The 27,109-nt window shown below is 33.3% G+C and overlaps 2 protein-coding genes and 1 pseudogene across 3 annotated transcripts; 2 read left to right on the top strand and 1 right to left on the bottom strand.

The window, feature by feature from the left end:
- The first annotated feature begins 3,049 nt into the window (after positions 1–3,049).
- Positions 3,050–6,302, top strand: LOC111290904 (ACT domain-containing protein ACR8-like). Its single transcript, XM_022882418.2, has 7 exons — positions 3,050–3,438; positions 4,009–4,054; positions 4,215–4,329; positions 4,456–4,523; positions 4,623–5,189; positions 5,279–5,383; positions 5,488–6,302. Exons 1-7 carry the CDS (start codon positions 3,377–3,379, stop codon positions 5,848–5,850), a joined length of 1,326 nt encoding a protein of 441 aa, XP_022738153.1. The 5' UTR covers positions 3,050–3,376; the 3' UTR covers positions 5,851–6,302.
- An 11,323-nt stretch (positions 6,303–17,625) lies between these two features.
- Positions 17,626–21,918, top strand: LOC111291213 (AT-hook motif nuclear-localized protein 1-like). Its single transcript, XM_022882846.2, has 5 exons — positions 17,626–18,454; positions 20,179–20,246; positions 20,459–20,590; positions 21,135–21,296; positions 21,466–21,918. Exons 1-5 carry the CDS (start codon positions 18,064–18,066, stop codon positions 21,688–21,690), a joined length of 978 nt encoding a protein of 325 aa, XP_022738581.1. The 5' UTR covers positions 17,626–18,063; the 3' UTR covers positions 21,691–21,918.
- Positions 21,919–23,535: 1,617 nt separating this feature from the next.
- On the bottom strand, positions 23,536–27,103 carry LOC111290065 (ATP-dependent Clp protease proteolytic subunit-related protein 2, chloroplastic-like; annotated as a pseudogene). Its single transcript, XR_016346643.1, has 11 exons — positions 27,076–27,103; positions 26,775–26,834; positions 26,663–26,705; positions 26,524–26,565; positions 26,358–26,432; positions 25,489–25,608; positions 25,023–25,160; positions 24,745–24,890; positions 24,342–24,399; positions 24,160–24,255; positions 23,536–23,908 (listed from the first exon to the last, which is right to left on the bottom strand). The product of XR_016346643.1 is annotated as an ATP-dependent Clp protease proteolytic subunit-related protein 2, chloroplastic-like (transcript).
- Positions 27,104–27,109: the final 6 nt, after the last annotated feature.

The following is a 27,109-nucleotide window of genomic DNA, read 5'->3' as shown; positions in this document are numbered from 1 at the left end:
GAGTGTTGGTGAAAACAGTTGGCCCTAACCAGTAATTAATGGTAATGGGTTGGATTGAAGTAAATTTTTATTTGTTTCAAATTCGATTAAATAAAATTTTTAATTATTTTTATACTTAAATTTGATATTGTGAAAATTTATATTTAATTTAATTTGACTTGAAATTAATAAAATATTATTTTTAATATAAATATAAAATTAAATATATATAAAATTAAAAAAATAAATTTTTTATATATGTTGGGTCAGATTTGCTTAAAATCCGACCTCGATCATACCTCAAATTTTTTTATGCAACCCTACCTGATACCCGATTTAAAAAAAAAACTATAAAATATTGAATCAGATAGAAACCATCAATTTCAAATTTTTTTGCTTTCTCTAGCCCTAACGCTCCCCTAATATTTAGATTGTATATAAATTCAACATGAATAAATAAATATATGTTTATAATTTATTTATGAATTTTTAAAAGTATTTAAGTTTGATTTGTATTTAATAAAAAAATATTTTATTTATTTGAATTTGATTCATTTAAAAAATATGATATTTGCATTTAATTTAACATATAATTCAATTAAATTAAAAAAATTAATTTAAAAAAATTAAATAAATATATTTAAGAATATACATAAATAAATATATTTATAAATAATAAATAAATAATAATCAAATAAATTTAAATAAATAAATTTTTAACAAATAAAAATAAAAATAAATCAATTAATCAATTAAATAGATCTTATTTATATTCAATTTGTTTAATAAATAAATATAAAAATATTATTTAAAATTATTTATTAAATTTAATAAATAAATATAACTAAACATAAAAAAAATTAAACAAATTCACAAAATTTTTGAAAAATACTCTACTAGTTTACATTTCTATTAATCTCTGTCTTTTTTTTTTTTTCTCGACTAGAAAATTGTTGTTTTGCTTTTATCGATGTGGACATTTCCGCGATGACGTCGCCCCATTGCCGTCCTCGGTTTGGCGGGAATATCACCGGTTTCCCGCCATACCCAAATCCGAAGTTGGTGCTCTTCAACTTTAGGAGGCGTTCGAATTTAATTTTAAGCTTTAACCGCCAACAACCGTCACTGTTAACAGATACGTGCATTAGGACATTAACAGCTTTCGGTTTTCGAGTAGCGCAACGCACGTCTGAAGGGGAGCGGGTCGAAAGTATTGAATGCTTTGTTTGCCACGGGGCAACGTCATGAGCCAAACGTGGTTCAAACTTCAAAAATCGTGAGGCGTTCATCCTTCAACGGAGAGTTAGATTTAAAAATTAACGTCAGCCCTTTGCCTGTTTTCTTTTTATCTTCGTGTGGTTGACACTTGACAACTTAACTGTGGAGACGGCCCGTAGGAAGCGGTGCAAGACGTGGTCTAGTTTAGGGCTGTAAACGAGCCGAGCCGAGTCGAGTAGTGAGAAGCTCGAGCTCGAGCTCGACTCACAACTCGGGGCTCGATACTCGGCTCGAGCTCGATCGAATTTTATTTTTTAAGCTCGAGCTCGATTCGTGATCGAATTCGAGCTATTCGAGCTCGCTCGATTAAGCTCGATTAATATGTAAAAATAAGCTCGATTTGTATACTCGACAAGAGTTCGATTATTCATGCTCGAACTCGAACTCGAACTCGAACTCGGATTCGAAATATTTTTTTAATTAAAAAAAATAAAAATATATTTAAATATAAAAGCTCGATTAGGCTCGCGAGCTATTCGAGTCAGATATAAGAATACTCGAATTCGGCTCGATCGATAAGTCGAGCTACTCGAGCTCGAGCTCGACTCGACAATAATCGAACCGAATTCGAGTTTTTTTCGAATCGAATCCGAGTAGCTTGCGAGTACTAATGTATCATTTACACCCCTAGTCTAGTTAAACCGGAGAACGTGTTTTCTGACAACCCTGCACGTGATTTGCAGATATGGGCCCCACGTCTGGGTTGGGGTCTTGGTTATGACAGCATGTCGTAGGACATCGCATTCTATGACCGATCCGTGTCCATTCTACAATTAAATCAATATTTTATTGTATTTTTGAAAAAAATTAAAAAAAAATAGAGAACTCATTAGATTAAGGAGCAAGACATAATTAATGGGAAGGCGTGCCTCCACGACTACGTCGAAACTCATGCGGCAGTCTTTTACCTTCCGACCAATTAGATGCGACCACGTAAGATTTAACATGACCTTTTTCTTATAGACCAATTTGCCTTTTGGAGATTGTGACCGACCGACCGTGCAAAAAGGAATATAAATATGCTTAGTGATTACGCTCGCTCCTCGCCTAATACAATTCGATCCAACGTATGGCGTCGGAATCTTTAATTTTACGGCTTTCCTTTTGTAAAAGTAGGATCGATTCAAATATGAGAATCGGAATAGTTAAAAAGACAGATGTACCCATTTATAATGATTAAAGAAGGAAAAATCAGAGGGTAAAAAGGGGAAATGAGTGAAATTATAAGCCAATGTAAAGATAAAAGATTAGATTACACCAATTAGAAGAAAAACCGGCCCGGAAAAATGACGGAAAAAGCCGATTCCAGCGGGTGTTGTCACTTTGCGGACGTCATAAGTCGGGTCGGTTTGATAATTAAAACTTAATTATAAAGCCAAGAAGGGTCCCACTTTGCCGACCTGGATAGATCCACACCGTTGATCAAAAACTCACTCTTCGTTTTATTCTTGAGTCGAAGGCACGCAAAAGGAAATTGCCCTCAGTACAGGTGGCATCCGAGCTGGACTTATGAACTACCTCGATTGGGGATCAAGCGACACGTGGTACTAATAAAGTTTACCAGCGGGAGTGTGTAGAACTGGAATGTATAGTAGATGTAAGAAAAATAGGTCAGCGCGGGCAGACTTATCGGGCAGGCCTTACTCACGCCATGCGACCATCTCTTTTTATTTTTGGGCGTATAATAGAGGCATGGTTTCGATATTATAAAATAAAAAAAAGTATGAAAAATAAAAAAAATTAATTAATGTAAAATATATATAAATTGGGGAGCATAGAAGACGGGAGGGTTAAGAACGAGGCGTGCTTTGCGCTTTGCAACTCTAATTCTTTTTCACAAGACAAAAACAAGGGAAAATAAGAAAAGAAAGGAGAGAAAAGAAGACTTTGGTGGCAGGTTGTTAATAGCGATTTAGTCGAAGAAATACAAAGTCGAGGAGTTCTTAGAGTGTCTGGCATTTGGCCTTGTTTGATTCAGCCAAGACCGACGTTGGTTTCCTTGGTTTTTCGACACATAAAAGGGGTTGTTTTTGAAGTTTATTTTGTATTGAAGTTTCAATCTTTTTTGGGTTCTTCAAGAGAAAGCAAAGTAAGAAGAAGGAAGAAAGAGAAGAGAAAAATGGAGTGGCATGCTTATCTTGATGAATATGAGAAGCTTGTTATAAGGATGAGTACTCCCAGGTTTGTGGTCTTGGTTTCTTTCTTCAAATCCTAAACTTTTGCGTTTGATAAGTGGGTTTTCCTGTTGATTTTGCCTTATACCTTTGAGCTTCCTGGGATTTTGGGTTTCAACTCTTTTTTGGGCTTTTAAATTTCACCTTGTGTATTTTATCATATCTTTTAAAGCCAACAATTTCTTTGTAACATATTTCTTTTGGATTTCAATGTTCTTCTCAGTTCTGCCTTCAAGGTCTCTGCCTTGTTCTGGTTCTAAGGTTTCTGTTTCCTTTTTTTCCGGAACAGGATCTCTCCATACTTATGGAAACTTGTGAACCGTATCATCTCTAAGCCTTAACCAATACTTACCAATTTTTAATTACAATTATTACCATTTTTAAAATTTTCATTTTTTAATGATTTTTTGACATTTGATTTTTCTTTCCCTTCAGATGTTCCGGAAGCTCTGTAATTCTTCCTTAGATTTTTCAAAGATCTGTTTCATAAAATTTTTCCTACTCCTAAAATAAAAAAAAATTACTAGAAACTGAATATCCCTGACTTGACCTTTCTGTGCTTTTTGTTGTTTTACAGGGTTGTGATCGACAATGCCGTTTGCCCCAATTCGACTCTTGTCAAGGTCAGCTTCTACGAAACCTCTCAAATATGAACACACCGCAAAGATTGTTGTCTTGTTTTTCTTTATTATTGCCCAAAATTTGGACTTATGGGTCTCATGTTTTCCTTTGACTTTTCAAAGCCTTTGAGTCATTCCAGTTCCTCTTGCTTTGATTTCTCAGGTTGATAGTGCTAGAAGGCACGGAATTTTGTTAGACGCTGTTCAGGTTTTAACAGATCTGAACCTTTCAATTAAGAAGGCTAACATTTCATCTGATGGCCAGTGGCTCATGGATGGTAAGCTAAATTTACTTCAAAAAAAAATTTTGATTTTTGAGATAAAGTTTGCTCTTTTGGTATGTTACTATACCTGATTGTTGCTTGAAATTCCTGCTACTCACATTTTCCTTTTCGGTTTTGCAGTTTTCCATGTGACTGATTTAAACGGAAACAAATTAACTGATGAGAGCGTTATTAGCTACATTGAACAGGTAATTATTGTGCTTTTTATTTTATTATTAGTGCCCTTTATACTATCTTAACTTGCCATAAAACAGACTTTTATTTTGTTTTATTTTTCTGTGTTACAGTCCCTTGAGACCACTCATCCAGATCGAAGCCATGAATTTAATGGTTTAACGGCATTGGAATTGACGGGAACAGAGAGAGTTGGTCTTTTATCAGAAGTATTTGCAGTTTTAGCTGACCTGCAATGCAATGTGGTAGATGCTAAAGTATGGACTCATAATGGGCGAATTGCGTCTTTAATTTATGTAAAAGATTGCAATTCAGGGTCCCCAATTGAGGACTCACAGCAAATTGACAGAATCGAATCACGTTTAAGGAATGTTTTGAAAGGAGACAATGATATTTGCAGCGCAAAAACTTCAGTTTCTATGGCTGTAACCCACACTGAAAGAAGGTTACATCAAATGATGTTTGCAGATCGTGACTATGAAAGAAAGCCTATTTTGCAACATAAGGTGGATTCCCCTGTGGTCACTGTGCAAAATTGGGTGGAAAGAGGTTATTCAGTTGTGAATGTTCAGTGCAAGGATCGAACCAAGCTTTTGTTTGATGTTGTTTGCACATTGACAGATATGCAATATGATGTGTTTCATGCCACCATCAACACAGCTGAGGATAAAGCATATCTGGTGCTTAATTGTTTCATTATTAAATCTTCTTAAGATTTGGGTTACTGGGCTTCAGTTTGTTGACTTAAATTGGCTTATTGGTGTTACAGGAATTCTATATAAGGCACACGGACGGAACCCCAATTAGTTCAGAACCTGAAAGACATCGTGTAATTCAATGCTTACAAGCTGCAGTTGAAAGGAGAGCATCTGAGGTATATTTCTATTCCAAGAGATTTCTCTATTTGAAGGTTGAATCTTTAATTTTCAATGTTTATCCAATATTCCAAACCCTGATGCATCAGTTATGTGATTTCAGGGTGTAAGGCTGGAGTTATGCGCATCAGACAAGCAGGGTCTATTAGCAGATGTGACCCGAACGTTTAGAGAAAACGGTCTTAATGTGACGAGAGCTGAAATATCAACCACTAGGGACATGGCTTTAAACGTTTTTTATGTAACAGATGCAAATGGGAACCAAGCAGATCCCAAAATCATTGAAGCAGTAAGACAAAAGATTGGTTTAGGGAACTTAAAGGTAAAGGAATTGCCATTGATTTATCATCAAAAGGCAGAAAGGGAAGAACAAGCAGTAGGGGTTGGTGGGGCAGTGTTGTTATCACTTGGGAGCCTAGTGAGAAGGAATCTCTACAATTTGGGGCTGATTAAGTCCTATTCTTGAAGATGAAATTCCAGGGCAGCAATTCGGTAGGAGAGATTTGTTCAGTGCTGTTTGGTTGGCGATTGGCATATTCTTTGCTTCAGGTTTGGGCTTCGGCCTTTGTGTGTGCATATGAAAAAGGTGGCATTTGGTGATAGTTGTTGTTATAGTTGGATTTGGTTGGTTGAATAGACAGAACATATAGGGAAGATTGGAAGGCAGCTCCACCAATTGCTTTTATTACCCCCCAAAGCCTTGTTTGGGAGGAAGAATTTGTATGGGAAGAGGGAAAACAAAAGAAAATTTAAAACAAGTCGGTGGGGTTTGTGGATTTGTGCCATAGATTTGTTGCTGGCAGAGAGGAAGAAAAAGAAGATTAGGTAGAAGAAAAATATGGTTTATTATACACAACATTTGTACATGACGACTTTGAAGTATTAATTAATTATAATGGTTGACTTGAAATTTTTTTATATTGTTGTCTTTTATTTTCTGATTTCGCCCTTCTGTTTAAAGGAAGAATCTGGAGTTTGATTAATATTATGAGACATAAGGTCCTACTCTTCTAGATTAAAAAGAATCCTTTGCCCAAAGACTACTCCATCAAGATGCTTCTCTTATCAGAACATTTGGAACCAATCAAAGGGGACAAATATTTGGAACAATGGTAGGTTTCCAAAAGGAGAAAAATAAATATTTTTGTTTTAACTCAAACTGATTTTTGGTGATATTCACAAATTGATTTATTTTTCTGTTTTTTATTATATGCAAAAGATGGAATGTTTTTTTCTCTAGCAATTTGTATCTTAAAGTTTCATTTGGATCAATAATAAAATTAATTGTAGTGAAATTAAAAATAATAATAAAAATTATCCTAATTATAATTGAAAAAAATGTAATGAAAAATTTATATTAAATTGATCTAATTGAAGTTAATATTTATATTTAACTGATGGTATGATTCATATAATTATTTTTAAAAATTAAAATTTTAATATTTAAAATAAAAAAAAAAATTTTCTCTGCAATCTTCTTTGTAAAAAAATTTAAATGTTTTTAGTATAGCTGAGAATATTAACCTATCTAACCAAGCAAATACTTTTTATTTAGGCCAAAATTCAACCAACCACTTTGAACCAAGTCAAGTGGCCTGAAATTCCAAATCGAACATAAATTTTAACTAGATTGGCTGGTATCGGCCAGCTATTCAAAAGGAAAGTCGGCAGGGAAAGATTAGAAAAATCAATTAGCCTAACTTTTTAGATATGGTACAGTAATCACAAAGTCTTCAACAATTAATAACTCTGAATAGACCAGCATTTATGGTAGATAGAAATTACGGTGGATGTGATAACGGTTTGCACCCGCTGCCGCCCTATAACAACCACAACCAAGTTTGTTCCAGTTTCACACTTTCCTGCCAAAAATTTACGCTAGTATTGCATTTATGGTATTTTTGGTGTTATATGATTGAATTTATTATATTTTTAATTAAATTTAAATATTAATTTTAGTGAGATTTATTTAATATAAATTTTTATTAATTTTAATTATAATAAAAATTTTTAATTATAATTATTTTTAATTTCATTAAAATTAATTTTATTATTCATTTAAATAAAGCCTTAAAATTGCACAGCTTAACATTCATATCAATACCATAAAATTTTAGTCTTAAAAACTTGATTTTGTGCAAAATTTCATGATCATAAAGTCCAAAACGTGAGATTAAAATTCAACACTTGTCACATATAAATAATAATACTAGTCGTATGGCTAATATATTCATACTTAGGAAAATTAGACATAATTTTAACAACTAATTTGTAAATATTGATAAGAATTATTCTATCAACTTTTTCATGATAAATGGATGTGAAACTTGATCCTAAGTTCTTATTGTAACTATTAAAAGATTTTATCAACTAAAACAATTGGCACTTGGCACATTCAAATTGATAAAAGCACCTATATAATAACTAAATAACCAGAAAACCAATGTTAAAGACCTTTCTTTATGCTTGACATGAGCTCGGAGAATTTAACTTGTGTTTATCTCTATTGCCATTTGGGTGAATAAGTTATTTTTTTGGTTGTATTTGTTAAAACATCTATGGAATTTTGGTTAGAATCCCATTTTAATAATGAAACTTGGCAGGCAGGGCAGCCAATGCCTACTAATACTAGCTATAGACTCTGCACCATCTCGCTTTAAGAAAAAAATTAATTGAATAAGATTGGCATTGAAAGCAGTCAAAGAAGGCAAAAACACAAGGGGAAAGTCGGCTGCTTTGTCTTTACCATGTTTTTACCTGTCCCAGGGAAAAACCACCCATACCCGACACTCAAGTCAATCCCCTGAAGTGGAAGGTTTCTTGGGTTGTGGCTTTGGATTCAACACCCTTCCTTTTCTTTTCTTTTTTTTCCCCCATTGTTTTCAATTTAAAATTAATTCCAAGATATTCCTCTCTTCCCTTCACTATTAATTGGTTTAATAGGAATTAGAGCCTCATATACTTTTGGCCAGATTGTAATTTTATAAGTTATTTGTTTTTGCAACATTTATACCATAAAATTAACCACAAACAATTATGCATTCTTATGAAAAATGTTTTACAAATCTTTTGCTCCCATTCATTTAAAAAATATATAAGCAAAAAGAATTAGTCCAAAAAATTCACTCAACACATGCAAGTGGTGGACTAGAAACTAGCAAGAGAAACCAGAGCACCGGCTCAAACAGCTGTAAAGAATTTGGCAGTTTCCGAATTTCAAAACAAAATCAAATCTGTTGTCATTGACCCATTAATGCATGGGCTGTGAATTGTCCCTCTCTCTTTTCGATTACATAAATTTTCTTTCTTTTTGTTGTCACATGAATTTAGATGAGACAATATCTTTTCTTCTCTTCATCCCAACTCCAAGCTAAAGTCTTTGGTTCATAAATCAGAATCCCCCCCTTGTGGTCCACAATGGGAATTTGAAGAAAGAAATAGGAAGTTTTGTCAATTTCAAGAGTGAAGAAGTTAATGGTAAACAACTAAGACAACTTTGACCTTAAAAAACATGCTCCAGCTAGCTACAGCACATAGAAATTTGGGGTTTAACAGCTAACCGCGTGAGCTTTGGGGAACTTTAGAGCCCCCCTTGGCTCACATGCCGGCAAATGCGCCGGTTAAGGTGGGTTAGCTTCTGTCCCTTTCGGCTCAGGGGAGGAAGAAAGAAAGAGAAAGAGTCACTGACACTGACACTGTTGGAAACACATGCCTTAAGGCTAAGTGTGATGGCCTGCAGCTGACTCTCTTATATGGCTCTGCTTTTCATAGACTAGAAAGTCTGTTTTGTTGGTCTGTCTTTCAATTTTTCCATGGCTTGGCTTGTTTGTCTCTCGTAATAATTTGATGAAATTTGCACATAAAATAAGGATCATTCTTTTGGTTGGCTTTGGGCTCAAAAAATAGGACAGTCAAACATCAATTAAGCTATTGCTTTTTTATAATGCGAAGGGAAGAAAATTTTCATCTTTTGGTCATCCTGGTTTTGGATTAAGTTAGGCTAATCATTAGCTAGATATTACATTAGGGAATGATAAGGAAAAAAATCACTTTTTTTATATTCTCTTTATTAAAATTTCACTTTTTATTAAGCTTGTTGTTTAATAGAATAAATAAATAAGAAAAACTAAATTTTTTTGTCAAGTGTTTATAATTGCATGCCCCTAATTTTTACTCATTTCTCAAACAAAGAAATATAAAAATTTCAAAATATGTAAAGTGAACTATTGTAATATTTTTTAATATATAAACATTTGATTTAATGATTGATTCATGATTTATAGTTTAAAAAATAAAATTCACATTATCTTTCCTTAAATAAATAAATATAATATATATACTTGTGACCGGCCATCTAGCATGAATTTCTCCATGGTTACTTCTTTTTGAATTTCCAAACATTGTTTTCTAGAACTATTTAGCATCTTTACACATGCTGCCATGCATGTGAATTACATGTTATTTGTAAATTAATACTAACATAATTAAATCGGTATTTTGAAGAGGATTCTCCCCCATGTGAGATTCCAATAGTTCAAACTCAAAGGGGGACTTTGTGCAAAGTAGCCAATACATTTATAGATACTAATTAACATAATTGAGAGATTGACAATGTATGGTTTACATTTACAGGCAACTTTATGCTAGATTCATTTTGCTTTTCCTTTATTATTATTATTTTTTAATTTTGGCCAAAATGTGGCATAGAAACCTTCCTCGAATCTGTCCATTTTAAATAAAAGAACCGCAATAATGCAATCTGTAAGATATTAAAATGCTTCTAGAACCATTATTTTTAAGTCAATAAAAAAAAATGTATTAACTACTAACCCACTAGATTCAAAGGTAGTACGTACGGATTTATTATCATTACTAGTAGTATTATCACAAATTTGATGCTAAGTTAATTAAAAACTAATATATAAACAAGGATAATGGATTCAAATCATCATCATTTATAGTGCCAAGTGATGGTTCAATTGCATTCACTAGGCAAGGGTACGGTGGAACACTGCAATTGCATATATTTAAGAATATTGATGAACCCTATCTCCCTGCCAGCATTTGTTCCAAAGCATATAGTGATCTGGCTTCCCAATGCTTTTAAGTGTGCCTAAAACCAATTATCCATGTGAATTTTACAGCCAAAAAAGGAATGCCTCACGATCCCATTATTCAAAGGAGACTATCTCCTATTGGTTCTGTTAATGCACTAGGAAAAAAGTTGGACAGCCTTGTCTACCAATATTGCAGAAGGGAAAACTGAGTTTGGTTTAATGAATTTTCCCTTTCGTTGCACCTATTTGAAACGTCCTACGTCTTTGAGCCTAGCTATTTTATTCGCATATGTTCATCTTCACGCAGCTTACATCTCAAACATCTGTATGTTTATGCCTTGCACATGCGGATTGAAATGTGCTTTATTTCTGCAGCATATCCTTTTAATTTGTCAATAGAATTGATATATACTCCTTTTCTCTCCTTCCCTTTGTACACTTACAAAAGTCAAGCGAAAATATACTATTGGTTATTGAATGACTGAGTAAATTTTAACAGAGTTCAAAGTTTTGAAGATTCATTAGTATACAATAGAATTTGGTTTATTTCACTAATACTATGTTTGGTAACATTATCAAGCAGATGAAAAGAGCAAAAAATAGAAAATTTTCACATGAAAAATCCTCAATTTTTTTAATTAAGTTTTTTATATGACCAAATTTAAACTTTGATCATTACTAAAAAAAATATTTTATCAACAAATTATACGATACACAACTATTGGCATATCAACAACTAATTTGAAATAATATAATAGAAACTCTTCATGAAAAACTATAAATGGCACTAGAAATTAAGTGTGACCTATTTACATAACGTGGCAAACAACAAATTGAATTTGATGATATTTTTAAAATTTTGCAAACCTACGTCTTTTATGTCGTCTTTATACTCTTTATATTGTTCTCTTCATCATTTATTACAACGACAAGGAAACCCACCCATCTTTCTTTTTGAGTTGATGTCTTGTTAGAACAATATATAGCACTAATATATATTCATTTCACTACCTAGAAAAAGACACGGAAAAATTCCGAAACAGTAACCCAATTTTTTTAATGCAATTTATGTTGTTTTCATATTTCAAATCTTCCATCACTCCAATTGCAGAATCATTTATCCAAAGGGTTAGATATTTCATATTTAAAGCATCCAACAAAGCAATTGCTTTGTAGCGAGACTTGTTCGGACCCTTTTCTTTTTGTAATAAGATTCTCTATAATTTTATACTTTAATTTGTCTATGGCTTTTTCTTAGACGGTGTTCACATAGCTTTGAACTTCTTGTTTCTATCCCACAATGCATGAAAGAAAGCATTTTCTGTAAAGGAGATGCTTGGCGTTACTTTGTTAACTAACTCAAAAATACTATAATATATATAATATTGGCACATCTCAAAGAACATTTACGGAGGGAGCCTTTTGGATATTATTATTAACCAGCTCACATTTAATTTATCATGAAATTTAGGTGCCTCTCAAAGTTCTGAGCCCTTTGGATATGTACTTGAATAAATATAGCTTGTTTTGATATTATCACATTTATAGTACCTGGGTGGCATTTGGGTCCCTTGCCTGCTTCTTGTAAATGTTCTTCATGCTTTACACCCTGCTATGATTTATTGCCACCAGGCAGGAATCCCAACACTCACTACCCTAATTATCTTCCTTTCCAACCCCTCCTACTGTAACCAATCGGGACAGTTGCATGCCATTTCAGATATAATATTCAATAATAATGGCATAACAGTTATAGCCGCCTACAATTCTACCCACTTCGTTGGCAGAGACCTCTTCTGCATATTTCATCGGGTAAGAGTGATACAAAATGAATGGAGTTGTTATTCATTAAATATATATGGAACAGAAGACAGTTCAATATTAGTTTCAGTGACAGTTCTTAAAGAATAAATATATATTGAAAAGGAACAGTACTTTTTTCATTTGGTGAATTGTTACTAGTAATTGATTAAGGCCAACACTTAATTATTGAGATATAGGCCTGCACATCCTAATTATTCTAACAGTATGGGTTCAATTAGGGTTTCTGAATTGCAAGTGGATCAGGATTTTTAAGAATTTTAACCACTAGGATTTCTCGTGTCAGATAAGGAAAAGGTAAACAAACATCCGGCTATCATTACCAGCTACATTAATTAGCCTGAAAATTTCTGAAAGTCAAATGACTTTGTTTAAGTTTCTGTTAAAGTAAATGAAAGCTGTTACAAGAAAATAGTTCTTGTATTTTCAAGCTTGTCAATATATGTACAAGTGTGCCCTATTTATACAAGGGGATTGTCACTAAAAAAGTAGAGAATCACGCAGGACAGGAATCACGTCGACACAATATGGTAATGACATCTTAATCCTTAATTTTACCATATCATAATCTCTAACTACATTTATTACCTCAACAAAAGCTACTATGATAAGTTGATAACCACTCAGAGTCTTGGCGACTTGGCCTACTTGGTTACCATAGTAAATAAAATTAATTAGCATTGACCTTGATAAATGATGTTATCCCACGTACGTAAGTTTTAAATTTTTTAATATTTTATATTCAAATTGAACTTTTATGTTTGTAATCAATTGATTTTAGATATGCGCTTAACATAATATTAAAATTCATGTTTATTATATTTTTTTTGGGCATAATGTGAAGGACGTGTTAAATGAATTTTTTTTATATTTGAGTAATTTTGGATTAAATGCTTAAGAGACTAGTAAGCATCCTTAAATATGAACAAGATAATAATCCAAGAGGACAACAAATTTAGGGTTTAGGACATTGTTGAAGTCTGAAGGATGGCTATGTCGGTTTTCTTGTTAATTGGCAAACTGTAATTAGGCGAATCACGTAGACAAGACAATTACATTTGTATAGTTCAAATTTTAACGGATGTCTCAGTATAACCACAAAAATAACTATAAATTCTTTGTTAATTATATACAAAAATATTTAGTTGCCGGATTTTGACTAAATAATGGAACTAGGGCTCCATCCAGAAGCCTTGTTTCTGGAGGAACCTTGGCTGCTAACAGTAATCTTCTTAGTTCTTTTCTATTTGTTAGCAGAATCTGACGGATGCTTGCTTTTGGCCTTTTCTAATTGTAATGTTATTGCAGGCTCAGTTGAATTTTCCAGCTGATGATGCAAATTATAAACTCAAATACAGCAGGATTCAATTAATCGAATGTTCCCCAAAGATGCTAAATCAGATAAGTAGACTTTGGAGAAAGAAGATTCTGACCAAAGCTTTGGAATTTGCTATCTGTCTAATGGAATGTCATTATTCCTATCTCATGTAGGGTCTTGATACATAAAAAACAAGACTCGTGAAAATGATCGGACTAGTTGATTCCCCCAATGTCACAATTCTATCTTCATGTCTAATCTAATCAAATCCAGAACCACTTGTCATTCCAAATATACATGAAACATGATCCATGACATATGATGGAGTCAAATGTTCATAAATTTGAGTGGTTCTTTCCTGATATTATCATGGCGTAGATTGGAGCATTTTATTTATAATTAATTAATTATAATACAATAATTTTAAATAATATATTCCGTCCAAGTTATTTTTAATTCCAATAATGTTACTAGTGATGCTATTTGTTTTTTTTTTAATCTTATATATGAATACTATTAGGAGATGCAATTCTAATTGTTTTAATTGTTTTAATAGAGAAAGAAATGGAGATGTACCAAAAGGCCAAATCAGGGCTGACCCCAAGTTAAGGTCGCTTCTGGGGAAATTGGGTTATAATTGACGATGGACCAACCCATTTGGGATTCTGCTGTGCTGGTTGGTGTAATAGAATTGGGCCTTAAATTTCAATCTGAATTTGAGATAAAGAAGCACTGTTGACAGAGGAAAAGACCCATCATATCCCAAGTTTGCAATCTCGGGATCCCTCCAAGGCCTTTCAAAAATGGGCCAGAACTTGTTAGATTTAGAATGCCACAGCTCAGCTGGTGGCCAGTGGAAAAGCACTTCGTCTTAATGGATTGCCTAAGATCATGGTCTTTGAAAATTGATTTCACGTCTCCTCTCATGGATAGTCATAAAAAGGGGCTGCCTGATATATTGGGTTGTTGTTATATAATAGCGAGTGATATATCGGCCATCAATCCTTTGCCGAAATTCCCAGAGGAGCTTTTATTGGAAACAACTAGGATTAATTTATAAAAGACAATTTTATCATATGTTCTGTTCACATACTCATTCAAGTTTTAGGCTTTGGCCGTTGAAATTGGTAACTTCGAAATCGAACAAGTGTAAAAATTTCGAGGATCAAGGAACTGACAAGTACAAGGGGAGGAGGAAGGAACCCTTACAATATAGAAACAGTTACCTCCTACGTTTGACCCTTTTATTGATATTGATTCTTACCAGCAAGACCAACAACTAGATTCTGTGTTTCTGTTCTTTTACATGTAAAAATGGATTCTATTACTCATTTATAAAGCATCTCAAATGGGACAACCACCCATTTTATCATCTGTCACTTTCACTCTCATTCCACTTATCTTCACTGCCCCTCTTTCCAACATAACTGCTGTTCAATTTGGAACCTGGTTTAACTAAAAGGATTTATGTACCATTCCATACCCAAGATTCTTATGTTCTACTAGTAGTAGTGTTTAGTATGAATTTCTTTTTTTGTTTTTTTCCTTTTTTGTTAAAAAAAATTTCGAACCCAAATTTTTAAGTGTGGAAATATATGCATCAAATATTCACCAAATTTTCTTTTATTTTTAAAATTTACAAACTAATTATTAGGAAGTAAAAAACTTAAAAATATGTTGTAGGAATGATTTGATTATTGCTTTTTCTTTAGAAGGGTTAAGCTAACTTAAAGTAGTAATGGTTTCATAGCTTTTCTTTTTCTTTTGTTTAAAGGAAAAATCAAGATGTATGGTGTTTTACTCTTTTGAATCATCAAAAAAAATTTTAAAATAATTTTTGAGAAAATAAAAATAAAAGTCATTTTCAAATGATAATCAATTAAGTTAAATTGAAGAATCATAATGACAAAAAAGGGCAATCAAGTAGCCATGTTCTTATCAACTAAAATTAATTGGGATGCCGGCAATTAACTTTTTCTTTATTATAAAAATATTATTAAGCAAAGATAGCAAATTTTAATAAATAAAATAAAAACTAAAAATATAATAGTAATATGAATTTTAAATAAATAAAATATACTAATATTATTTTCCAGCTTGGTATTCCACTCCTTGACACAGACATGCAATATGACCAGCGCTTGGCTTTAACTTCAAGTGTTAATTTTTTATGACAACATTTTCAATTATTTATTTTCCTTTTTTTTTTCAATGAGTTAAAAGTAAATAAAAAAAAGAATTAGGTCTGATTAGCTGCCAAAAAATTAAATAAATTAAAAATGTTTGCAAGTTTCACAATTTTATATATTCAAATAATAATAATTATTATTAATTAAAAAATAAAAAATTGTGGATGCTAAAGTTGATCGAGCTCATCACCAATACTTATAAAACTTTAAAAAAATAATTAAATACTATTTGTAAGTTTGTTCTTATCACAATCTAATTTCTTTAATATTATTTTCTTGTTTTGGGCAACGTACCTTTCAGAATTTGTTAATATTATAACTGAAATTAATTGCATTTTTGTTGGTTCAACGTTTGCGGTCCATCCATGACCACAATATTAAAATAGTTATTTTTATTGAATTATGATTACTTTTTTTTTCCATAAATTTTTTTAAAAAAATTCTTTTCTTTCTGAAAAAGAGATATTTGACCCAGCCTTACATCTCACCTATTTGTTTCGCATAATGTGTTAATGATTTTTTGTAATCAAATTATTATTAATTATTTTATTTATAAAAATTTAAAGCTTTATTAATAAATTAATTTGTAATTTTTGTGATATATGAATTAATTTTATTTATTTAAGTATGTAATATATGATTCAATCTTTGTAATGCATGAGTGATGATTTAATTAATAGATTTAATAATAATTTTTTTAATTTTTATTAATAAAATAATATTCTTTATATATATTTTTTATTTGCCTCAAAGTATTTCTCATGAAGCTAGATCTATTCTAGAGAAAAGGGAAAATTGAAAATGGTTAATCCTATTTTAAAAATTTGATCATAAATTCTCTCATTTCTTTGTCTCTTAGCTCTTTCCTTCCAAATAAAATATAAAAGTAGATAACATATATTTGATTTAATATAATAAGTTATTATTTTTTATAAAACTAATTTACATTAGTTAAGAGATAACATAATATCACATCATAGAGTACTATGGTATTATATCATGTCTGCAAAAAGCAGTTTTCACTTATCCAAAAAAAAAAAACACATTTGTTGGGTCATGTCTGTTTGATGAGATAATAATTAATATTAATTTTATAAAATAAAAATATGAATGAAATAGAGTAATTTAAAAAAAAAAAAAAGATATTTTTCAGTCTAAGAGGGGGAAAGTTTATTTTTATTTTCATTCAATAGATTGCTATATTTCTTTTTCTTTTACACAATTTTCAAATTTATTTTCCCAATAATTTCCCCCCACGAGTGGCCAAAGTTTATGTTACTATGAATTTTCCTTTTTTCATTTTTTTGTTCTTTTTTTTTAATGAAAAGAAAACAATTTAGGAATGGGAATATGTTTTTTCAAATTTCACATTTTTAATGATATTATATATTTTTTAAATAAAGAATAAATTATTAGGCCCCATAAAAAAAGTAATGATATTGCTTGCCTTAGCCCACCCCTCTATTTTTTTTTTCCTTTTCTAAACAATTTCTTCAAGCCTTGGCATCCTAATTTTACTTGCCATTCATTCAAAATAGAAATAAAAAATTATGTTTTTGAGTATATTTATATAATAATCCACACATACCCATACTCTCATTGTCCCTTAAAAAAATTAAAAAAAAATCTAAGCACTTTTATATTTTATTTATAAGATTCCAACCAAACATAAATATCAATATCTTAACAATTAAAATAATTAATAATTACAAAGAATAATATTTCATTAAAGGCCCTGTTGAATAATTTCCTTTTCCATTATTTTATTAATCTTAAATCCAGACAACAAAATAAAAAATCTCTTTTATTATTTATATCTCATCATTTTCTTTTTTTAATAAAAAAAATCACAAGCAACTCAAAATCATTTTTTCTAACTTTTCCTTCACAAATCTCGTTCTCCAAAAATAATTTACAAATTTTTTTCAAAAAAATTAGAAACCCCTTCATATTCTCTGTTTGAGTTTAACTGACAAAAAAAAAAAAAACTAGTATTTTTAGCTCCAAAATCAACTTCAAAACCTTCTCTTAGTACCAAAAACTCAATCTTTTCTTGATTTTGAATTTAAAAGCTCTCTTTCTACTCTTTTTTTTTTTTTTGGTTTTTTTTCCTTGGTACCAAAAACTCAAAATCTTTTTCTGGTTTTGAACTTAAAAGCTCTTCTCTTTGTACTTTTTTTTAAAAATTCAATCCTTGTGTTTAGTTGTTTGAGCTTAAAATCCAAACGGGTTTTTGATAAAACCTCAAAAAGATTTTTTTTTTTTTTTTTTTTGTAGAGGTTTAAGTTTTAACTATGGAGTCAAGAGATGCTGTGACTACTACTACTGCCACTGGTGGGGTTACAGTGGTAGGATCCGATGCTCCATCGGACTACCACATAGCTCCAAGGTCCGAAAACGCCAGCCAGAGCCTGACTCCTGGATCCTCTACGCCGCCGCAGCCTCCTTCGAAATCGGCCGTGCAACCAGCCCTGCTGCCGGTTTTGGTGGCGGGGATGCCCGTGAAGAAAAAGAGGGGAAGGCCTAGAAAATATGGACCGGAAGGTTCAGTCACTATGGCGCTCTCTCCAAAGCCTATATCGACGGCTGCGCCGCCTTCGGTGATCGATTTCTCAGCCGGGAAGAGAGGGAAAGTAAAGTCGCCGACGTTTGTTTCGAAGGCTAAGTACGAGCTGGAGAATTTAGGCGAGAAACTATTAGCCATTTTGGTGGATACCCTTTTGAGTTCCAAGTGATTTGGTGGCTGTTTTCATGTTAAAAGTTGGATTCTTTGGTGTTTTATGGTGATGGTTGATTCACTTTGTTTGTGTAGTTTTTAAGTGTTTTTAGTGAATAAGGAGAAGGGGTGGGCATGTTAATTTTTAAGTGTGTGATAGTGTTGGGTTGAAGTGGGACCTTAGAGCTCTTGTGTTTCACTTTGTGTTGTTTTAAGTGTTTTTAGTGAGTAGGGAGAAAGGGTTAGGCCTGTTGAGTTTTAAGTTTGTGATAGTGTTGGGTTGAAGTGGGACCTTAGAGCCGTGACTAGATGCCCCTACTTGAGGGATCTCTTGATAAGTGTGTGTGTGGTAGTTTTGGAAGGATGGTGAGAGTTTTCATGGGTTGGTATGTAATATGGGAATGATGGAATCTTCTTGTTATGAGTGTCCTTTGCCACTTGGCGTCGTTTATAGAAAGAGAATTTTGTGCATGGTACCTTTGGTGCACCTGCTCAAGTCTGCTATTTGATGGCTGATCTTGCTGCCAGATGGAGAAGGAAATTGATTTTATGCTTTGGGTTATTGAGTTTGGATTTAAGTTCTTGGTTGTTGGTTTCTTGGAATAATAACTCGTAATCTTTTGATATTTTGTGGCTATATGTCATTTGTGTGGATTTTTTCTACCATATGGGGAATGGATGAATATCTGGGGCTTGGTTTTGATTACTTGCATCTAATTTCTTTGATTTCAGCCGTGCTCATATCTTGAGTTTTGAACCTTAAGAAAAATGAAGAATATACAAGCATATGTACTATTACTAGTTTAATTGTCTAGTTTGTCCTCCCGCTGACTTCAGTTGCAGGGCACATAGATCGAGTGCCGTGCGTTTTAGTCTAGCAAAGAATGCAACTTCTAGGTATTGTAGTACAATGTTTTACACTGTTTTCGGGAATATCAAATTGCAACGGGATAAGTTTCATGAATTCCCCAGGATGTTTATTATTGTCTTGCAGGATTTAAGCTGGGCAATGACCTTTGAGACACCAATGCTTGTTTTTAGTTGTTTTTTCATATTGATTAGAATGCACTGATCATGACACTTTCTAGGAAAGTCCTATTTATGCATTTTAAGGATGTAGGATTTCCTTTTCAATGTGTCCATAAAAGAAGTGGATCTTGAGATCATTTTGGAAGAATTTTAGCTTCCATTACACCAATTATGTTCTACATTGTTTCATTTTCACTTGTGCCATTCTGTTTTCCCTTGTCAATCAATCTAATTCTGTTCCCTTGAAAGATGACTCATCCGCTCCCATCTTCGAATAATTATTGTTTGTAATAAATATAAGCTGAAAAGTAAAATTTGAGATGGCATCATTATTTTAGTGATTTCACATATAAGTAACCTCTGAATAAAGAATGAAGGTTTACCTGGTATTGACTGTCTACAGTATCAATAATAGTAAGAATAATGATGTGGTTTTGTGGTATAAACTTTTTGATTGCTTATCCTTGAGTTCCCCACTTATTCATTTATAGGGATAACGAGCTTAATTCGGTGTTCACAGATCTAAATTTCCTAAAATTCCATGCGTTTAATTGTCCAGTTTCCTTTATGCTGTGTTTGGAATTGTTTGTGGTGATGGAAGATCCCTTGCCAGAGAAAACTCCTACATCTAGTTGCTAATTTTGTAAGACTTTGCTTTTTGTAGGGGAATGGGTTGCATGCTCTGTTGGGGCTAATTTTACGCCGCATATCATCACTGTTAATGCTGGTGAGGTATGTTGTAAACATAACTGCTATCTGGAAGTTAAACTTACATTCTGCATCAAGGTTGCATGATATTTTAGTTGGCATGAATGCAAAAACTACATAATTTCTTTTCTGGCAAAAATATGGTTTGAGAATACTGTGCTGTCATCCTGTTGATCGATATTAAAGAACAAACTTGTTAATTTAGTATATCGGTGATTTTCTTTTGGTTATTTTAGGATGTCACGATGAATATTATATCATTTTCTCAACAAGGGCCTCGAGCTATATGCATTCTCTCTGCAAATGGGGTGATCTCAAGTGTCACTCTTCGCCAATCTGATTCTTCCGGGGGTACATTGACATATGAGGTAATGCTTTATTTCTCTTTAATTCTAGATTAGTCATGATGACTTTTGAATTATATGGGTCTTAGCATGTATAGTCATTCTATGCTTGTGCCTTGACAGTTGTTCATTCCCTTTGAAAGTTGAATTCTCTGTGAAAGCATTTTTTGTGTTTCTAGAAAATTTCTTGATCAACAGTTGTGAGCTGTTGCATGAACATCTTACCAGAGACACATGTGATGTGCGCAAGCGAGTGCATAAGCAATTTGTTGGAGCTATGTCGTGCACTTTTCTTTTCCGTAAATATTTCCTTTTGCAGTTAGGAGATCATCTGAGCATTCCTTTCTAAATATTGCATTTATTCAAAATATAATATCCCTTTGAAGGTCTACATTTAAAAGGATTAATATTTCCAGCAAGATCAACATTAATAACCTTGCTTTTACTTTCATAAGTTGCAGTATATTAGCCCCATCTACTTTAATCTGCCTATTGATGGGGTGAATTTTACTTCATTTATTTGATCATTCATTGGCAGACATCTTATCTCTTCTCAAATTTCTTGCAGGGTCGTTTTGAGATACTGTCCTTGTCTGGTTCATTTATGCCCAATGACACTGGGGGAACAAGAGGCAGATCTGGTGGGATGAGTGTTTCATTAGCAAGTCCTGATGGGCGTGTAGTAGGTGGTGGAGTTGCTGGTCTCCTAGTAGCTGCTAGCCCAGTGCAGGTTTGGCTTCTATTATGTCACTTCCATCTGCTTCCCTTTTTTCTTCTATCTCCCTCTGCTGTTTTCCACGCTTCTGGGTTTTCACAACTTTCTTTTAACCAAATGATTACCTCAAACCCCGGTGAAGACTGAACTTCTAAATTTCTTACTTTTGGTTGCTTTGAACCAGGTTGTAGTGGGCAGTTTTCTTGCCGGGAACCAGCATGAGCAGAAGCCTAAGAAACAGAAGCATGAGTCAATATCAGCTGCCACACTGATGGCTGCTATTCCCGTTTCTAGTGCTGATCCGAAATCAAACATCTCCTCAGCCTTCCGTGGTGATAGCTGGTCTTCGCTGCCATCAGATTCAAGGAATAAGCTCACTGATATTAATGTATCTTTGTCTGAAGGCTAATCTAAATTTCCTTATGCAGTGCATGGTTCATGTTCATTTTCGCCTTATCCTATTTATTATCACCAATTGTTTAGTTAGACAGATGATTAGATAGGCTTCTGCCGCTGTTGTGTCATGTAGAATATTTTGAATGTAATGTTTATTGAGAGAGTTGGCCTTTCTTCGACGTGATGATGGATTCTGATTTAGTAAACCGGTGTCTTTTGAACACCTCAACTTCATTGTTAATTGCTTGTTTGTCTTTTGCCCTAAATAATAAATATCCTGTGTCACTTGCCTATCACTCTTTTAAGTTTTCTAACATTTTTCAAAGCGTCTAGCCGAGCAATTTCCTTTTCATTCAATTTATTTGGTACTAACGACAGCTTATCAATAAAATAGGTAAAAGAAGCGAGCAGCATCTGCATCTTCTTCATCCACTACACAACTTGGAAAGATATTTGGACTCAAAATTACACATAGAAAGAAATCACCTTAATTTCTCTATATATAGAAAGAAATTGTCTCACCAACATCTCAAGAATCAACATGCAAAAACTGCCTATAGTAACTCTCCATTGCTCAACCTATAAATTTAACATCCATGTTTTGCATTTCACAGTGAATTGAATAGTACTTTAATATATATATATATATATATATCGACTTTTCTTTTGAGCAAAGCCAGGTTGTTACTCATGAAGCTATTTGGGATCTATTCATTCTTATTGTTTCTTTCATTCCCCGGAACCATCTTAAATCTGCTCTTATTCTATTTGCCACCATTGATCTCTGAAGTTCAGTGCTACTTTCACCATTTTTTGCATCAGTTTACAGACAAAGCCGGGTTGATGTTCATTGCCTTTCAAATGATCATAGCCAGTATCCTTCACGGAAACTCCAATCTGTCATCGGATAAATTATCTGATGGTTACTTATGAATTATGTCTTCTTGAAGAGAAGGAAGAGACAGAAGGGAGCAGGAAGGAAAATGTTGATGATGAACAGTTTTCAACACATGAAATGAAACAAAAGTAGATGAGAATGATGGTTATCCTAAAAAGGATGAAGAGAGAAGAAATGAATCTGAGAATAATGGTGTTTCAGGCAACAATGAGTATGTTGAAGGCCATAAAAATCCTGATGAAAATGCTTCAGGGCATGAAATGAAGGATAAGGTCGAACTCAAGAAAACTTGTCATTGGTGATCCTCGTGATAATTGCGAGGATGATGATGGTAGCGTAGAAGATGATGAGGACTGGTGGAAGCGGGGAGGATGAAGATGTCAAGATGTTGGAGAGTAGGATCGAGGAGTTTATTGCCAGGAGTCACCAGAGATGGAAGGAAGAGTTGCTAGAGGAGAAGTTGAACCTCTTGGCCATTGTGAATGACAGTTCATATTATTTGACAAATCGGGTGACTGAAGCTCAACGAAGAAAAATAATGCCTAGAGTTTCGCGGCCAACGAATGCCAATAAAATCAGTAAAATGCAAAGGCTTCACACCATCTGCAGGCTGATACAGCGCATGCAAACCAAGGCCGAGATGATTAAAATGCGTAGCCATCCAGTCAGCAAAAAAATCCGCTTTCTTGTAAACATTTGTCATACAACACAGCCCCGGATTTTAGGTTGTAATCACCAATCAGGAATGAATTAAGGAAAGCGACTCGTTGTACCTAACACCCCTAAGGACTCTCCAAAACTGGAAATACATGGCATGATAATTTACAGAGTTCAATGGATGTTAGGATCAATGCTGAACATATACAAAAAAAAAAGTATGTTATTAATGGGATATTATAAGCAAATTTAACTAGGCTTCATATCTTCTGGTAGATGATATTTCAGGGTAGAGTGACATGTATTATCTGTAAATGTCTCTGGAATGTAAAAGCTCATGGTATAATTTGAGTTGTCTGTCGATTTACAGTTGATCATCATGTTACTCGTTAGGTGGCAGTAGCTGTTCTCTCTAATTGCCATCGGAACAACTAATGTTCCACTGCCAATAATTCTAAAAGTGTCCAAATAAACTCAAGAAACATACAAAAATTTATTACAGCTATCAGCCCGTTTGATGAGCAAATAATAAAGGACACTAACCGGGGCCTGTTCCTGCATCCTTACGAGGTGCATCTGCCTTGACATGAGGAGGTCTGACTATACGATCAATGAACCCATATTCAAAAGCCTCTTGAGCATTGAAGTGTTTCATCCTACTTAAGTCCTTGTTAATCTACATGTGCACAGTCATTATTGATTCCATTTCGATACATAAAACAATGAATAAATCAACAATCAAGGAAAAAAGAAACAAACGAACTTTATGCGACGGGCAAACAAATATTCAAAAGGGAGATTTCATTTGAATGTTTTTGTTTAGCCACTGCCCAATAGCTGTTTCAATCTGAAGTGCAGAAGGGGAAGTTAGAAATACTGAAATGAATCAAACAGAAATATATGAGCTCAAGCTGTTAACATACTCACCTTCTCAACAGAATGGCCTGTGTTCTTAGCTAGCTCACTGAAAAGGTAATCTCTGATTCTAAGAAGCTCATTTGCTTCATTACGGATATCATCAGCCTGTCAAAATTTGATAATTTCATGGTTATTAAAATCATAACATTGAAAAGTTCAATATAATTCACCATGATAGGATGCAGTCGTACCCGACCACAAGCTGCACCGGCTGGAGACTGCAGAGCAATTCTTGAAAGAGGCATTACCCTTCAGGCAGCAGAAAACAAGAAGAGAATGTTTTCAAATTACAGTTTTAAACAACAGATGCATACCATAAGGCATAAAATAAATTTCACAATCTAGTGGTCGGATACAAGATAGCAATGATGCACCTATCAATGGTTAGAAAAGCAACCCAATCAGGGGTGATAGCATTTTCTGGTTGCTAGCTTTACATTCAAACCAACATAAAAGAAAATTTTAAGAATCACTATATGGTCAGCATAACCAAAAAAAAAATAGTAAAACTCATAAAATTTTGAGGGATAACTTTGACATCATGCCACAAGAATTAATAGCATTCCCTCACAATAATAACACCAGAAAGTTTACAGAATTAGATGAAGGGAAGAGAAAATTACCTTTTCCCCAGCTGCAAGAAGGAAGCCTGCTAGATGGTAAGCATAGCCTACACAGCAGGTGCTGACAGGACTCTTCAAGCTTTGCATGGTGTCATAGATAGCCAAGCATGGAGTAAGCTGCAAACAGAGCCAGTCCATATCAGATAGTTACCAGAGATAAGAAACTAGAAATATATATATATATATATATATATATATATACACATCAGCAAAGCTTTAAATTAGAAAAAAAAAAAAAAGAAAACTTTCATCTCCACCAGGACCATTAATGTAAAAATAAAGCATTTTATTTTCATCAATACTATCAAGGTATAACATTGTTGCCAATAGTTGGTTGCTAAATTCCTTGTCTATATGTTGTCCGATGAAGATAACTCGCTCTCGGTACTGCATCCAAAGTATGTCATTAGCCTTTAGAAGGACACAGATTGTAAAGCTGATTTGAAATTACAAGAAAACAGAAGATTCATTCAATAAACAAAATCTAGCACAGATGCCAAGGGTATAACCATAACAGATTATCAAACCACTTTTGAAAGCTGAAAGCAATTAGTATTACAGCTGAACAGTAAAAGAAAGTTCATAAAAGTGTAAGGAGTGTACATTGGAATCATTGCCTACACGTATTACCAAAAACAGTATACATGTTACAATCTTTTAAGTTTCTAACTAGGTTCTCCATTCTTATAATGTAAACTTAGTTAACATCACTCGCTAGGGCATTCCATAAATCAACCCATTGCCAAGTTCCTTCACCATGGACTCTATAGGGAACTTTGGAGTTCCTATAGGCCTCATCTCAACTCATGACCTTGTTGGCTTACGGTTTCATGTTCTGCAAACAAAGAAACGTATAACCATCAAGATGTTTGAAGAAATAATTGGAAACTTGAATTCAGAGTTCTCGTCTTTTATTCTATTGAGACTACATCATATAAACTTCTCCATTTCCATGAAAATAAGTAACTAGAATACAACAAAAATCAGGCAGAAGTAGCAGATGCATAATAAGTCATCAACAGTGGCGGATGCAAATGGTTAGAAAACAAGAAAAGTTAAGAGGAAAACTTTCCTCTGTACACTCCCAAAATTTTCTTCTGGATACCCCAAAAAATTGGAAAACAAGAAAATTTAAAGGAAAATTTTTCCTCGACACCCCAAAATTTTTTTTCTAGACATCCTTTCTATCGTTAAAATTGGTCAATTTATCGGCAGTGTTATATATATATATATATATATATATATACATATATATATATATCATAAGTGGACACCCCTAAAAAATTGTCAAAATTGTCAAAAATAATCATTAAAAGATGCCATTTTTCTTTTCCTTGGAACCAAAAATAAAATTCAGTAAGTTACATACAAGTTTTACTTGCAAGAAGCACACTGTAAAATCCAAAATTCGAATTTATAAACTGCAAAATTGCTCTAGAGAGCACATAATCAAACTAAATAGGAACAACTCCAAATCTCCAATCACAAGCCAATGTTTCGAAACTAGCCTTTAAACCATTAATGAAGATTAAGCTAATACTAACAGATGATTAATAATAATACTCCAAACTACAGACTAATTACCCGCATTGGAGGCTCTTATTAACTCTGCTATAGAAGTCTGCACTCAAGTTTGGTCTCCCACTTGCAAACAAACATTTGAAAAATGAAAATTTAGCAAAAAAGGTAAAAATTTAGGGTACATATAAGAGTGGGATTAGACTATAGAGTGAAGGAAATGAACATACAGGGAGATTGAAGCTTCAAACCAGAGTAAAGCTTAGTTCCACAACTATACGATAAGAAAAGAAGAAAATACAAAATACCCAATTCATATATTCGTATAAAAAGACAGCGTACATTTTATTACACAGTGAAAGAAATAGAACCTGAGAGAAGGCTGATGATGAAAATTTGTATTGAGTGAGGTTGCTATTGTTTTTGGGATTTGAATAATACGAAGAGAGTTTTATCACGAAGAAGAAGGTTGAGGGAAGGGACAATGATTTAGCAAGGATCTAATGGAGCCGTTACTATTGTAGATATATTCATGAGCAATCTCTAATAGTCGGATTAGATTTAGATTAAAAAAAGCATGTAAACGGGACCACCAGGTAGCTGCCCCTTGTAAACCGACAGAGTTTCGGTTTTTTAGCATATCTTATTTATTTTTATAAATAAAGCCCAATAACGCCTGAAGCCCAGCCAAGGAAAGTTTGACCAACCCATATTCATCTTTCAAGATCCAAAAACGGTTTAAAGCAACCAACCGTTGGGCCGGATCTTTCAAAATCCAAGATACGTTCTACAGTCGACACAGATCTTTTCATAAGGCG

This window comes from Durio zibethinus, chromosome 11 (assembly GCF_047325235.1).
Source record: "Durio zibethinus cultivar Kanyao isolate XHJ-2024 chromosome 11, ASM4732523v1, whole genome shotgun sequence".
NCBI lineage: Eukaryota > Viridiplantae > Streptophyta > Magnoliopsida > Malvales > Malvaceae > Durio > Durio zibethinus.
Note: the sequence above shows the minus strand (reverse complement) of the source record. Positions and strands in the feature narration are given on the sequence as shown.